A 13717-nucleotide genomic window follows, 5' to 3' on the forward strand; every position below is an offset into this window, starting at 1 on the left:
TGGACATTCAGGGAACCACAACGGATAAACACCATGAAACTGAAGGCCACCAATGCATAAAAGAGTAACATTTTACATTAACTTTAATGTGCTGGAATTTGAAAGGATCAGTACGAGGAGCTGATACAGGAACTCTTCTCGCATTGTACATAAAGGCATATGAAAATGAAATTTCTTGACATTTTCCTATAAACATTCTCAGGGCTTGACACTGTGAGAAGTGTTGAGGTTAGAAAAAAGAACACCAAATTCTTGTCTTCGTGTTTAACGGGAGAAGACAGATGAATAGGTCAATAAACAATTAGAATATTATCAAGTGGTAAGGACCATAGCACCACTCTTCTCCAGAATTAAGCTTTATCAAGAAGTAAGTATGCGGTCATGCAGCGAAATCAGAAGCTTGAATACAGTTCCCCAGGGAATGCGGGCGATCTATAAGGCAGCTGAACCAGGAATCTTCGGCCTGGCCTCCTGCCACTGCTCACACAGCCAAGTAAGAGAATCGATTTAACAACACGGCCGCCACCGCACAGGGATCAGCGACTCGCCGCCGCTAGCTGCGCCGCCAGGCGGGTGCTGAGGGCTACCATCTCCACCCTCTGACGACCCCCGATGTGAGCATTTCCAGTCCTATTTCCCAGACAAACGGATTTTCTGACAGCCGGCCCCTCGCCTGAGAGCGGAGCCCCGAGGTGGAACGGGGTGACAACCTGACAACGCTCTCCCAAAACACGAGCGACAGGAATAAAAACAACTGGGCCTGCAACTTCAGTGAACCAGAAAAGAGGAAAAATCTGGCTCAGAAAGCGCAGAGCCGGCCGCGCGGGCTCAAGCGCCAGCGGACTCCAAGCGCAGCGAAGCCGGAAGTCGGGCCGCGCCGCAGGAAGTTGAGAGGCGGCGCCGGAAAGTCGGCCGTGTCCTCCGTACCCTCGCCGGAAGCAGCTCACCAGCGCCGCCGTTCTTCGCGGACCTTGTGACTTTAGGGTTCGAGCTGCACGGTGACCACGCGGTGTTACGAGGCGGTCATACACGCGTCCTAGGGCCACAATGTCGCATCCATCCCCCCAGGCTAAGCCTTCCAACCCCAGTAACCCTCGAGTTTTCTTCGACGTGGACATCGGAGGGGAGCGAGGTGAGGAGGCGGGGCGCCCTGGGTCGGGGGTCCCTGAGGCTGGAGCGCTGCTCTGGCAGGGTGATGCTCTGAGGTGGGGGCCGGCTGCCCACACTGGGACCTGGACTGGTCCAAGCCTCCGGGCTGGGTTGCGCCCGCGACCTTGTACCGGGGCCGTGGGGCGTGGAGAAGTTTCTGGAAATTTCTGTTCGAGGAATGCTGGAAGCCTTTGGGTTTATCTGTCCCGACTTGGCCGCACCTGCCCGCCACCTAGCACCGTGAAGTTAGCACAAAACGAGATGATTTTATGTTTGTAGGGCGAAAACCTGTTTTGAAAACCCCAGGTTAAGCTTCTGGTGGGCTCCTGTCACCTTGTGTCTTTTGCCACGTGATGTATGTCAGCAGTTGCCATGTTATCTGTAAATTAAAGCGACTTTTGCGTGGTTTTCTTTTTCATTTTTACTACTGATTCTTCTTTACTACTGATCCATTCAGATTGGTGGACATTTTCTCCGTTTTGGCATGGGGAGAATGAGATCTGTGTGGCGGTGTGGTTGCCTAGGCTACAGTAGCAGCTTGGAGGCGCCTCAGGTCTTGTGAATTCTCACGTTGCTTTACAGCTTAATTGCTGCTGTTCTGGAACACGTTACAACTGCTTTAAAGGAAAAAACTGAGGCCTTAAGCCTGGGACAAAGTAGCTCAGCTCTGTTCAAAGAGATGAGGAAGGAGTCAAGGTATACAGGAGTTTTTGCAATGAAGACCAGGTGGTCGGAATATCGAAAAAATATTACTGTTTATTAAAGGAAACCAGGTATCTCTAGTTAAGGAATTTAGGGCTTTTTTCTGTTTGGGAAGATGTAAGAATCTGGGCTCCCTGAAATCATTCATTTGATGTGCATCTCAGCTGTCTGGAGCCAGTATCCTGTGTTTTCTCATCCTTAGTCTCCTCAGGGTATACTGTTCAGGGTGGCTGCAGCAACTGACTGGTAGGTGGACTTGGAAGTGGGCGGCCCGTTTGTCTCCATACTGAGTTCCCTCAGGGCTCTTCAGCAGCCTCAGGTCAGCATAATGTGATGGCTTGATGGCTGCAACATTCTTTGTTTACTGAGATGGCAGGCAAACACACACAGAGGGACTTAGGTGTGCATTCATTTTGTTCTGAAATTTAGTGCTGGGTTTATTGCCTGCATTAGGAATTGCCTAGAATGGCAACTTTTTCAGGTTTTGCTGCAGAGGCAGCACTAGGCAGGTTCCACAGAGCACAGAGACTACAGCTAGACCTAAAACTTGGCCAACCTGACCACTCAGAGAATATTTCATTTTCTTCTGTTGGTCATTTGGTGATTTAAAATTATGCACACATGATCAAATGATGGTGTCCTTTGCTGTTGTTGAGTCACTAAGTCTTGTCTGACTCTGTGACCCCATGAACTGCAGCATGCCAGGTTTCCGTCCTTCACTATCTTCCGGAGTTTGCTCAAATTCAGTGCTGCTAATCTTCTGGCTACTGTTTATGATCTTTTGTAAGATGTAGTAAAGTAGTTGTTTTAAAGTCATCTGGATACACGATACTCAATGTAGGTAGACTGAATTAGAATATTAGAAAAATGACCAAAAAAGGAAAACTTGGTATTTTTCAGTCACCGTAATTTTACCAATTCTATCATGTGCTTATTTAGTTGTTTTGCGTACTGACACAGTTTTATTTTTTCTTTCAGTTGGTCGAATTGTCTTAGAATTGTTTGCAGATATTGTACCCAAAACTGCAGAAAATTTTCGTGCATTGTGTACCGGAGAAAAAGGCATTGGACCCACCACTGGGAAACCTCTTCATTTCAAAGGATGTCCTTTCCATAGAAGTATGTATACATTTTGTGAATCTGATTCTTCTTAGAGGTCATTGAATCCTGTTACTTAGGGAGTTAGGGAAGAAAATACTAAGGAGAGGGTGAGAGTTAAAAATTACTATTAGTTTCAAAAGGATGCTTTAACATCTGAGACTATAGGTCAGTTTCATTGATGTTGGGCTGTGAAAGGTGGAAGTAATTATGGCAGGGTCCTAAAGGTTTATTTATTGAGAAATGGGTTACCCTTGCTTCACCAGGATGTGGCCATGATAAACAAATAGAGCTTGGGTAGCTTGACTGCCTGGTGACAAAAAGTTATGCCTACTTCTTGGGCAGGATTGCTTGGGAAGACTGCCGCTGACTTAAAGATTCCATATTTTGGATCCCTGGTGTGACATGTGATGACAAGGTGACCTTTCACTGTGTTGTCATACTTCTGTTTAGTGATGATTTGCTGGTACTCCCCATGGAGTAGCTCCATATTTGATGAACTGCATCTTCTCACCATTTTGTCCTCAGCATTTAGTATCATTACTGAGTAGGCACTCAATATTTATTTAATGAATAAACAGATAAGTTAATTTGTAGTTATATAAGTATTTAAAGAAACTTGATTAAGAAAAAATTAACATTGATTTTAGATTACTTAAACTGTTGATTTACTTTCGTGTTTAATAAAATACCAAAATACAAGCATGTGTGTTTGTGCTTAGTCAGATCCAACTCTGCGACTCCATGGACTGTGGCCCACTAGGCTCCCCTGTCCATGGAATATTCCAAGCAAGAATACTGGAGTGGGTTGCCATTTCCTTCTCCAGGGGATCTTTGCAACCCAGGAATTGAACCTGCATCTCCTGTGTCTCCTTCTTGGCAGGTGGATTCTTTACCACTAGCGCCACTTGGGAAGTCCCAAATATAAGCACAAATTTGGGAGATATTGTAGGTTTGGTTCCAGACTACTGCAATAAAGTAAATGTTGTAATAGAGCAAATGACAAAGTTCCGGTTTCCCATTGCCTATAAAAGTTATGTGTGCAGGATACTATAGTCTATTAAAGTGCACAGTAGCATTGTATCTGGAGAAAAATACATATCTTAATCTAATATTTTATTGCTAAAAAAGTGCCAGAACAGTTATAGTAGTAACATCAAAAATCACTGGTCACAGATCACTGTAGCAAATAATAATGAAAAAGTTTGAAATATTGTGAGAATTACCAAAATGTGACACAGAGACATGAAGTGAGCACGTGCTGTTGGAAAAATGATAGACTCGCTGATGCAGAATTGCTACAAACCTTCAAGTTAAAAAACCACAGTATCTGCAAAGCGCAGTAAATCAAGGAGTTGCCTGTATTCTAATAAAGTGTCTGTGGACAAGGAGTTAACGTTGCAGACCTGAGACTGCTGTCCATAAAGTCTACTTGCAAGGGTGGAATTGCCTGAAGTCAGAGCACTTAACCATTCTCTGAATTGTAAGGTGGCTTACTCTGCTGAGACTGTACAGTTTGATTTATGCTGAACAGTTGCTTTCCTTTTGAGGATGTGGTGCAATTTTGGTATCTGCTAGGCATAGAGTGCCTTCATGATCAGCCCCTGTAGAAACCTTGGGTGCTGAGTTTCTCATGGGCTTTCCTGGGGAGCAGCATTGTACACGTGTTGCTGCATTTTCTTGGCTGGGGGAAGAAGGCACCCTGTGACCTTTCACATAAGGAAACACATGGATTCTTCCAGGCTCTGCCTTATCTTTTTCCTTTATTGTCCAGCTGTGTTTCCTGACCACATGAGTGTCATACAAGCAGATACAGAGTTCTGGGGAATCTGAATGTGGTGGCAGTGTTAAGTAATAACATTTGCAGAAGTAATTCCAATACAGTGTAACAGGCCTCTTGGGAATAATTGGTTTATTCAGTAGGCATTTTTGAGTAACCATTATGTGCCCAGCCATGCACATGGTTACCACGGAAGAAAAACGATGTTGCTGTTCTTAATTGTTTGCTAGAAGAGACAGATCGTTACGCTCCATATTATAAAAGAAAGGTAGAATCAAGGTACTATGGGAGAAAAGTTAGTAGATCCAGTCTTGAGGTTTGACAGTGTTGTAGGGGAGGTGCCATATGAACTAATTCTCTGAGTGTTAGTGGGGATTTGGATTGGGAAAAGCCTTTTTAAGAGCCTGGAGTCGGGTGTATAGGTGGGGAGAGCAGGAGAGAAGTTGTCTTTATTGCCACACATTCATTAGTTAACATTGCTGTAGTCATCTGTATTGTAGTTTCTAATGTTGATTTTCCTTTTTTTTAGTTATTAAGAAATTTATGATTCAGGGTGGAGACTTCTCAAATCAGAATGGGACAGGTGGAGAAAGCATTTATGGTGAAAAATTTGAAGATGAAAATTTCCATTATAAGGTAAAGTAGACAAAAATGTATGTTGCTAACAATAAAGGTTGTCCTGTGTCTGGGATTCTTGTCAAATTAGGATAAATGCCTCAGATGTGCTTAGATTGCCTTTATTTGTGAAAGGTATCATATTTATAAATACACATCTTTAATATGAAAAAACTCCTCCAGCAATGATTTTATTGGCAAAAATACAACAGCTATTTCAGTGTGATTCAGGTTTGTACACTGCAAGTAAAGCCAATGAGTTTTCATGGGTGGCCAGCATATGGCAAAATTGTTTCCAGGAAAAATGTTCCCATTAGAGGGATGGTAAGTTGTGCATCTTTATGCCTAAATTTGAAGAGCAGCAAAACCATGGCTAGTGTCCGGGGTGTCAGGGCATTTGCAGACTAGCAGATCTTGTTAATGTCCAGGCTCCTAAGGGACCTTCGTGACGCCTGTGCCTGCTTAACTTCAGTGACCCTGGGGTCACGGTCGGGGTGTGGTATCATTCAGTCATGACAATGGACATGTAAGAGCAAAAGTAAACATGGGTTTTTGGAAATGGGGAACAGGAGCAAGGTGATTAGGATCATTTGAGAATAAACGTCATCAATGTTTTAAGCAGTTTATTTCTTGTAGCTAATACAGTCACTGGCACCAAAGAGTTTATAAAAAGGAAAGACCTTCATGATAAGGAATAAAATCTTGCCAAAAAGGCAAGATTAAGACACATAGGGCAACTGGAGAATAATGTAGAAGTGCTAAGTTGACCAATACCTGTGTATACTACAGGAGAAAGGTATGACTCCTGTGGTCTGGATTACTAGGGAAGACATCAAGGGGGAATGGTGCATGAACTAGGCAGACTGGACCTCGCCAGGTGGCTGAGATTTGGTTAGAAGGAACTAAAATTCAGATACTTTTGAGGGAGCATATGAGTGAAGAAGGAAGAAGGCATGAGGAGGCTGAGGAAATAAAGTTAATAATATTTAATATTGTGGGGAAAGCACCAGACTTTTGGAAGGGAGAAAGAAAGTACCAGAAGGATGAAAACTCAGATTATGTGATGGAAAAGTTGATCAAAAGAAAGCAGGTAGACTTCCCTGGTGGTGCAGTGAATAAGAATCCGCCTGCCAGTGCAGGAGACACAGGTTTGATCCCCGACGTGGAAGATCCCACATGCCGCAGAGTGAATAAACGCATACGCCCAACCGTTGAGCCCGTGTGCTGCACCTGGTGAGGCCTGTGCACCCAGCGCTGTGCTCTGCAGTGAGAAGCACCACCGTGAGGTGCCTGAGCACCTCAACAGAAGAGCCCACTCGCCACAAGAGAAAACCTGCACAAAAGCGACAAAGACCCAGTGCAACCAAAACAAAAATAAAATTTTAGAAAAAGAGGGGCTATTTCATGGACACGTGATTCTTCCGCACACTTGGTGGTCTTGAGAGCTGGATTAGATTTGGGTTTAGGGGTAAAAGGCATTTCAGGTAGGAGGGCTAACATGAGTGTTACACGGGTGGAGAGTAGGAAAGGACCTAACTTTGCTGACGTGGGAAGAGAGAATCATAATGTAGGCCCGCAAGTGGGAACACTGTTGAGTGCCTTTCAGAAAAAAAAATGCTTCAGTCATAAGAAAGGGTGAAGCAGAATTACTAGACTTCCCTCCTATGGCATCTTCATCTTAATGATGAAGTCCAAGCATGTTCCCAGTATGATCAATTTAGGAGTACCACCCCTGCCCCCACTCTTGTTTCATCTTAATTTAGTTTCATAAGCTCTCCTTAAAGTTTAAAAAGTGGTTAAGTACTCTGTTTTGTGAATTAAAGTCACACTTGATAATGAAGTAAAATCACTCTACATTATGTGCTCTAAGTGGTATTCCAGTGGTGCCCGCCCCCCTTTCTGTGAATGGTTGGTAGAGTAGAGCGGGAACTCTCATCTTGGTTTTCTTTATGGTTTATTCCCGCAGCATGACAAGGAGGGATTGCTGAGCATGGCCAACGCCGGCAGCAACACCAACGGCTCCCAGTTCTTCATCACCACCGTTCCGACTCCGCATTTGGATGGGAAGCACGTAGTGTTTGGCCAAGTGATTAAAGGAATGGGTGTGGCAAAGATTCTGGAAAATGTGGAGGTGAAAGGTGAAAAACCTGCCAAAGTGAGTAGCAAGATGGTAATATTATCTTAGCTGCTGGATTAGAGAAGCGTGAATAAAAGGGTGATTGTTAAAAAATGTCCAGAAGGCTGTTGTTCTAGAAGCCTGTACCTGCCACTTTTTCTTTGAAGCTGTTTTCTATTGTGGGAAAGATGAGGGCAGTTTAAAAAGAGACTTTATTATTTTAACTTCAGTCTTGCTGATCTTGATAACTGAAGTCTCCTACGCCTGTAGAGCTTTGCGTTGGTGTGTGTACGGGTGCAGAGTACAGAGCGAGCGGGAAACCAGGAGTCCTCTGGTCTCCTCTGCCATGTAACTTGTGGTCTAGGCTTGCTCTTGTGATTTCACTTTCCTTGGCCTGATTTCTCATCCCATAGAAATCACTTAAGGGTTTGGACTAGATCCTGTCACTGCAAAGATCCTTGTGTTCCACATGTCTGTGGATCAACACAGCCATCACAGGCACCTGCATCCACAGGGTTGGGAGTGGAAACTGGAGAGTCAGATCTGCGGGAGGTGTGCTGTCACTCAGTGTGTGAAGGAAAGAGTCAGTTGAAAGCATGTGCAACACCTAAGGGAATGGTGACACCGTCCACTCACTCTTTGTGCACTGAGTTACTGGTTGCGGTGAGTGCTTCCGTAGCACGGGGCGTGGCTGTGCCCCTACCAGTGTGGTGCGCCTGCCAGGAAGCGACGTGGACAGTCGTGCACATGGCTTGCGGCTGTAGAGCTTTTAAACCCAGACCTTTGAAAAATCATCACTAATGTAGGAGTGCGCTTCTACAATTGAGGGTTATTTTTACAGTTGTGCGTTATTGCAGAATGTGGAGAACTGAAAGAAGGGGATGATTGGGGAATATTCCCAAAGGATGGATCTGGTGACAGTCACCCAGATTTCCCCGAGGACGCAGATGTGGATTTAAAAGATGTGAGTAACTTAAGATTTGGGGCTTTCCTGGTGGCTCAGATGGTAAAGAATCTGCCTGCAATGCAGCAGACTGGGGTTGGATACCTGGGTTGGGAAGATGCCCTGGAGAAGGGCATGGCAACCCACTCCAGTATTCTTGCCTAGACAATCCCACGGACAGAGGAGCTCGGTTGGCTACAGTCTACTCAAAGAGTCAGACATGACTGAGCAGCTAAAAACACTTTCAGATTGGCCAAACTGCTAAAAAAAAATTTAGTACTAAAATTTTTTAAATTTTACTTATTTATCGGCCGTGCCGTGTGGCACGTGGCACCCTCGCTTCCCGACCAGGAGTGGAACCACGCCCCCTGCAGTGGAAGCACAGAGTCCTGACCACCACCAGGGAATTCCCAGGGCTAAAATTTTGAGCCTTTTGTCAGTCTGTCTTAAAGATAGAACTTGGGACTAAACTGCATTACATACTCAAACCCCACATATTTGTATTCTTTCTTTTTTACAGGTAGATAAAGTTTTATTAATATCAGAAGACTTAAAAAACATTGGAAATACGTTTTTCAAATCCCAGAACTGGGAGATGGCCATTAAAAAATACACAAAAGTTTTAAGGTAATAAAATGTTTTTAATAAATTGCATTTAAGAACTTACAAATTGAATTACAGAGCAATTCAAGAGTTGCTTTTTGTATTTTTGGCCTACTACTTGCAGAGTAACCAGGTATATTGAAATTTTAGTTGCCTACAGATTCTTAATTGAAAAATTTCAGAATATGGAAAAATTAAGAATAGTACATGAATACTCATGTACCTTTATCTGCATTCACCAATTTTTAACTTCTGCCACGTGTATTTTTGCAGAATCATTTTGAAAGGAAGTTGTGGATACCATGACACTTTACCCCTTAATATTTTAGCAAGTATCAGTATTTCCCCCCAAATGAGGACATTTTCTACTTAGCCTAATGCATCAAAACATCTTCCAAATATAGATACACTGTTATCTACTATGTAATCCATATGCAAATATGCCCAGTTGTCTCAAAATTTTTTTTAACTCCAGTATCCATTGTATCATTTGTTTGTATGTCTCTAAGGCTTCTCTAATCTTTAATGTCCACGTTTTTTAAGTCATTTCCATTTTGTGGAGTCTACGCCAGTTATCTTAGGGAGTATCACCTGTATGTGTTTATTGCTTCCTCCAGATTCGTTTGAGGTTAAGTATTTTAGCAAGAGGATAGTTGATGTGTCTATACCCTATGCATCATGTCCTGAAGGCACATGGCAGTTCGGCTTACCTTGAGTTCTGGCACTTGGTTAAAGTGGTGTTAGTCATACGTCTCTATTACAAAAGTGCCTTTACCTTTTAAATAAATAAGATGTCCTCTGTGCAGTGGTGCTGTGAGATTGTATGACTAAGTTTCTAGGAATTCATCCAGTGGTCTCAGCATCACTGAAGACCTTTGCCTGAATCAGTTACTGCATTGAGGCTTGCAGAACTGTGATTTTCTGATTTTACCAGTCATTCTGCAGTTACTAGCTATCATTCTGTTTGAAAGGACTCCTTACCCTTTTTAGTATCACTATAGATCTGTGGGTTATTTTTTTTTCAGTTCAGCCTATTATACTGTTCCCATCATTCTTTCTGATGCTGTAAGGTTTCGGATTTGCCCAGTGGAAGCCCCTTGGCTGCACCCATCTGACGTGTTCCTCTTAGTCTGTGAGCACTTGCCCGCTTTCTGCCACAAGATGGTCCAGGCTCATCTTATATTTAACCTCATGTCCAGATCTGAATTTCTCTCAGGAGCCCAGATTCTTTTCATTGAGGGAGACTAGGGACTAGACTGTCGGACCAGGTACATGTATTGTTTCAGGGCCCCTTTCACGGGAACTACAGTAAAAGATGAGTCAGCGTTACCGCTGCAGGTTTCCTTATCTTTCCCAGTCCCTCTCCTGCTATGACAACCTTAGTTCCAAACCTAATTATATTGGAAAGTGGCTGATAAAAACCTTAATTTTACAAATAGAAAAGTGTTAATAGTATATATAATCTTTAGGTTTGGGGATTGTTCTTAAGTTGGTGTTTTTGAACATTTTGGGGAAAAAAGTTGGAACAAAAAAATCTTCTAAAGGAAAGCATTTAATAAAAAGATGGTGGTCATTAATATTAATATTAGATCGGTGAACTTTTATATCAAAACTGACGAGTTATGAGTGAGTCACAGGCAGAGTGTCTTAATGGGGTGTTGCTTGCTGCTTGTACGGGGGTGTTCTCCAGGTATGTGGAAGGTTCCAGGGCTGCTGCTGAGGATGCAGATGGAGCAAAGCTGCAGCCTGTCGCTTTGAGCTGTGTGCTGAATATTGGCGCCTGCAAACTGAAGATGTCTGATTGGCAGGGCGCAGTCGATAGCTGTTTGGAGGTGAGTCTGTTGATGTTCTTACATCTGAATATTTGGATCTCAGTTCTTCCTCTCAAACCATTCATTTAGCTTATAACACGAGATCACTTAACTTCCATGAAGATACTTTCTCAGCTCATTTATTGACTATTGAGCACCTATTATGTGCCGGACATTGGAAGATAAACCCAGGAATGGTTAAGAATGTGGCTGTGGAGTTAGTCAGCAGACATGGCTTTTCTCTTAGACCACTGTCACTTTTTTATTTTGAGGAGGTTCTTAATTTTAGAGTCTTAATTTCTTTGTGTTAAGTGGAAATACTGCTTTCCTCCTGGGATTGTTATAAAGACTGTGTTATGTGTGTAAAGCATTTTAAGCGCAATGTTGGGCACAGATTAAGCAGCTGATAGGCGCTTAGGTGTTTTGGTTGAAAGACCCTCCCGTCAAGGAATTTACTTGGTGGGAGAGGGAGTCAGTTTCAGTTTAGGGTTGTCAGGACTCTTCTGGGGGGATAAGTGCTGTTGGAACACACAGGAAGGCTGCCTGCCTTCACGGGGATGTCAGCAGTGCTGATGGAGAGCTGGGAAGTGGCCCCACTCCCTCCTTAGGCACAGCAGTTAGGACAGTGTGTGTGATCAAGTTTTTCAAACGAGAACATACATTTCAGAAAGACCACCTCCAGTCATTTTTATGTATATTGCCCATTAATTGGTGTACACAGGTCAGCTATGCCCGAGCAAGTAGAAATGAAATGAGGTCCCAATTTATGGGGTAGGTGGAATAAGATGTAAGAGTATATTTAGAAGGGAGTAGGCAGCAGAAGACAAGGTGGTTCTTCACTCTGGATTGCTTTTTTGACCTTTGTGAGGCAAGTAATATACCCTTTTCAGTAAAATCTGAGTGCTGACCTTTAAAAGATGTTAAATAAATAAATATATTATTTTTAAAACGTTTGTTTCAGAGGAGAAGCCTATTAAGTTACTCATGTTCCTGCAAAAAACCTAGATGTCAGCTTAAATGAGTATATACAAATTTTTATTCAGAATATTTTTTCCTATCAGCTAGGGCCCAAACAGAAGATTTGGGCCCTGGTAATTTCTGTAGAGAAAGTTTACTGTAAAATAGATATAAGGGGGAATTGGAGTAATGGAGGTTGGCTAGTAAAGAGAACCCTGAGGAATATGGCCACAGCAGGTATATATGTATTTATATGTGCATCTGTATGTATAACATAGGAGTGCCCACTCCCTCTGGGCTGGGCTGAGATCCAGAGTCCTTGCGGAGGGGATGGCCTTGCCTCACTGGATGGCAGGGAGGTTGGATGCTTGAGGAGCCCGCAGGCAGGAGCCTGGAAGGGACAGAGGTTCCTTGCCCATGTCCCCTTAGCGCCCTCTGCTGACCAAACAACATGTCAGCAGGCAGAGGAGGCTCTCCAGGGTCTAGTGTTGTTGTCACAAAGCAGTGAAGAATTGATTTGGAGCTGACAGGCAGTAAATTGAAATCTAAGATACATATTTAGTATTTAATGTTTGGATAAAAAAACAACTGATTTTATAATTTTTTTGTAGGCCCTTGAAATAGACCCATCAAATACCAAAGCACTGTACCGTAGAGCCCAAGGATGGCAAGGATTAAAAGAATATGATCAAGCATTGGTAAAACTTTGTTCTAAATTTTAATTAAAAAAAAAAAAAAAGCAAACCACTTTCATGAATCATAATCTATTATTTCTTTTTTGTTCTCTCCCAATTAAAAGGCTGATCTTAAGAAAGCTCAGGAAATAGCACCAGAAGATAAAGGTAAGTTGGCAGTTTTTGGAGTGAAAGTTCACTTTGTCTTTTAAGAATTTATGTTTGTGAGCCATTGTACCCTTTGCCATTAAAGAGTTTTATTTGTTAAGCAGATACTACAGAACGCCTGTTATGGGGCCAGGCTCCAATCACACTGCAATGAACGAGTCAGGGCCCTGCCTTCAGCTTAGTCTAGTCTCTGTCCAGAACACCCGTTTGCACGTATCTGGACTATTTGCTTTACTGTCCGGTAATGCTAGATGAAGGAGCAGCATTAGAAAGTCGTATTTATGGCAGATTTAATTAATGTTTGGGACCATTCCTTAAGCTGAATGTGGACATATCCCAAATAGCTACTGGATATGTTGTAGGAAAGTTTTGGAAAGCTGTGACAAAAATAAGCTTCTTTCCCAATAAGCCAATTACAAATAGTGATCATCAGTCTAGATATTGAAATATATCTTGAGTCTTTTGCTAAAAGGAAACAGGGGAGGCACTTTGGAGCCGCCTCTAACGGAAGGGAGAAGGCACATCTGTGTGTAATTGTTAGTTCTCTCGGTGGACAGTCTTCTAAATTATGCTCTGTTAATAGGGCTCAGTTACTCTTCAGGAGAAGAGTTTTATCTTTTTTTTTTTAAACCATACTAAAGCATCAGTTTGGTCAGCGTAATTTTTTGGATGTTTTGAGAAATAACTTACACTCCATATTTATTTTGCAGCGATCCAGGCAGAATTGCTGAAAGTCAAGCAAAAGATAAAGGCACAGAAAGATAAAGAGAAGGCAGCTTATGCAAAAATGTTTGCCTGATGAGGAATTCAGTTTTGCTTAAGTGTGTGTTTATTGTATGAGCGAGGAGCAGTTTAATGGTTTGTCTGTTCTGTGATCCCTCCTGTGCTCCCTCTGATACTTGGTTCCCTGTGTTTACAGTCCAGGAATATGGATAGGGACTTACTGCTTAACACACCAGAGTTATAAACTACAATGGCGTCGATTCCCTCTTCAGTGACTCTCTGCGTTATTCAAAGGATAATGGTGTTTCCAGCTTGTTTTTAAACTCCTAAAGACACATCGTGTTTGAATAAACAGACAAAAGCTTGAGTCTGTGTATT

General features: G+C 42.7%; 1 protein-coding gene across 1 annotated transcript; it reads left to right on the forward strand.

The window, feature by feature from the left end:
* Window positions 1-957: 957 nt before the first annotated feature.
* On the forward strand, window positions 958-13706 carry PPID (peptidylprolyl isomerase D). The gene is made up of 10 exons (XM_086346992.1): window positions 958-1132; window positions 2830-2970; window positions 5259-5365; window positions 7311-7499; window positions 8302-8424; window positions 8924-9030; window positions 10697-10838; window positions 12386-12472; window positions 12574-12616; window positions 13327-13706. Exons 1-10 carry the CDS (start codon window positions 1048-1050, stop codon window positions 13413-13415), a joined length of 1113 nt encoding a protein of 370 aa, XP_086203118.1. The 5' UTR covers window positions 958-1047; the 3' UTR covers window positions 13416-13706.
* Window positions 13707-13717: the final 11 nt, after the last annotated feature.

The sequence above is a fragment of the Bos grunniens genome, chromosome 17, assembly GCF_055505025.1.
Source record: "Bos grunniens cultivar Pamir isolate PY7600 chromosome 17, Bosgru_T2T1.0, whole genome shotgun sequence".
In the NCBI taxonomy this organism is placed as follows: domain Eukaryota; kingdom Metazoa; phylum Chordata; class Mammalia; order Artiodactyla; family Bovidae; genus Bos; species Bos grunniens.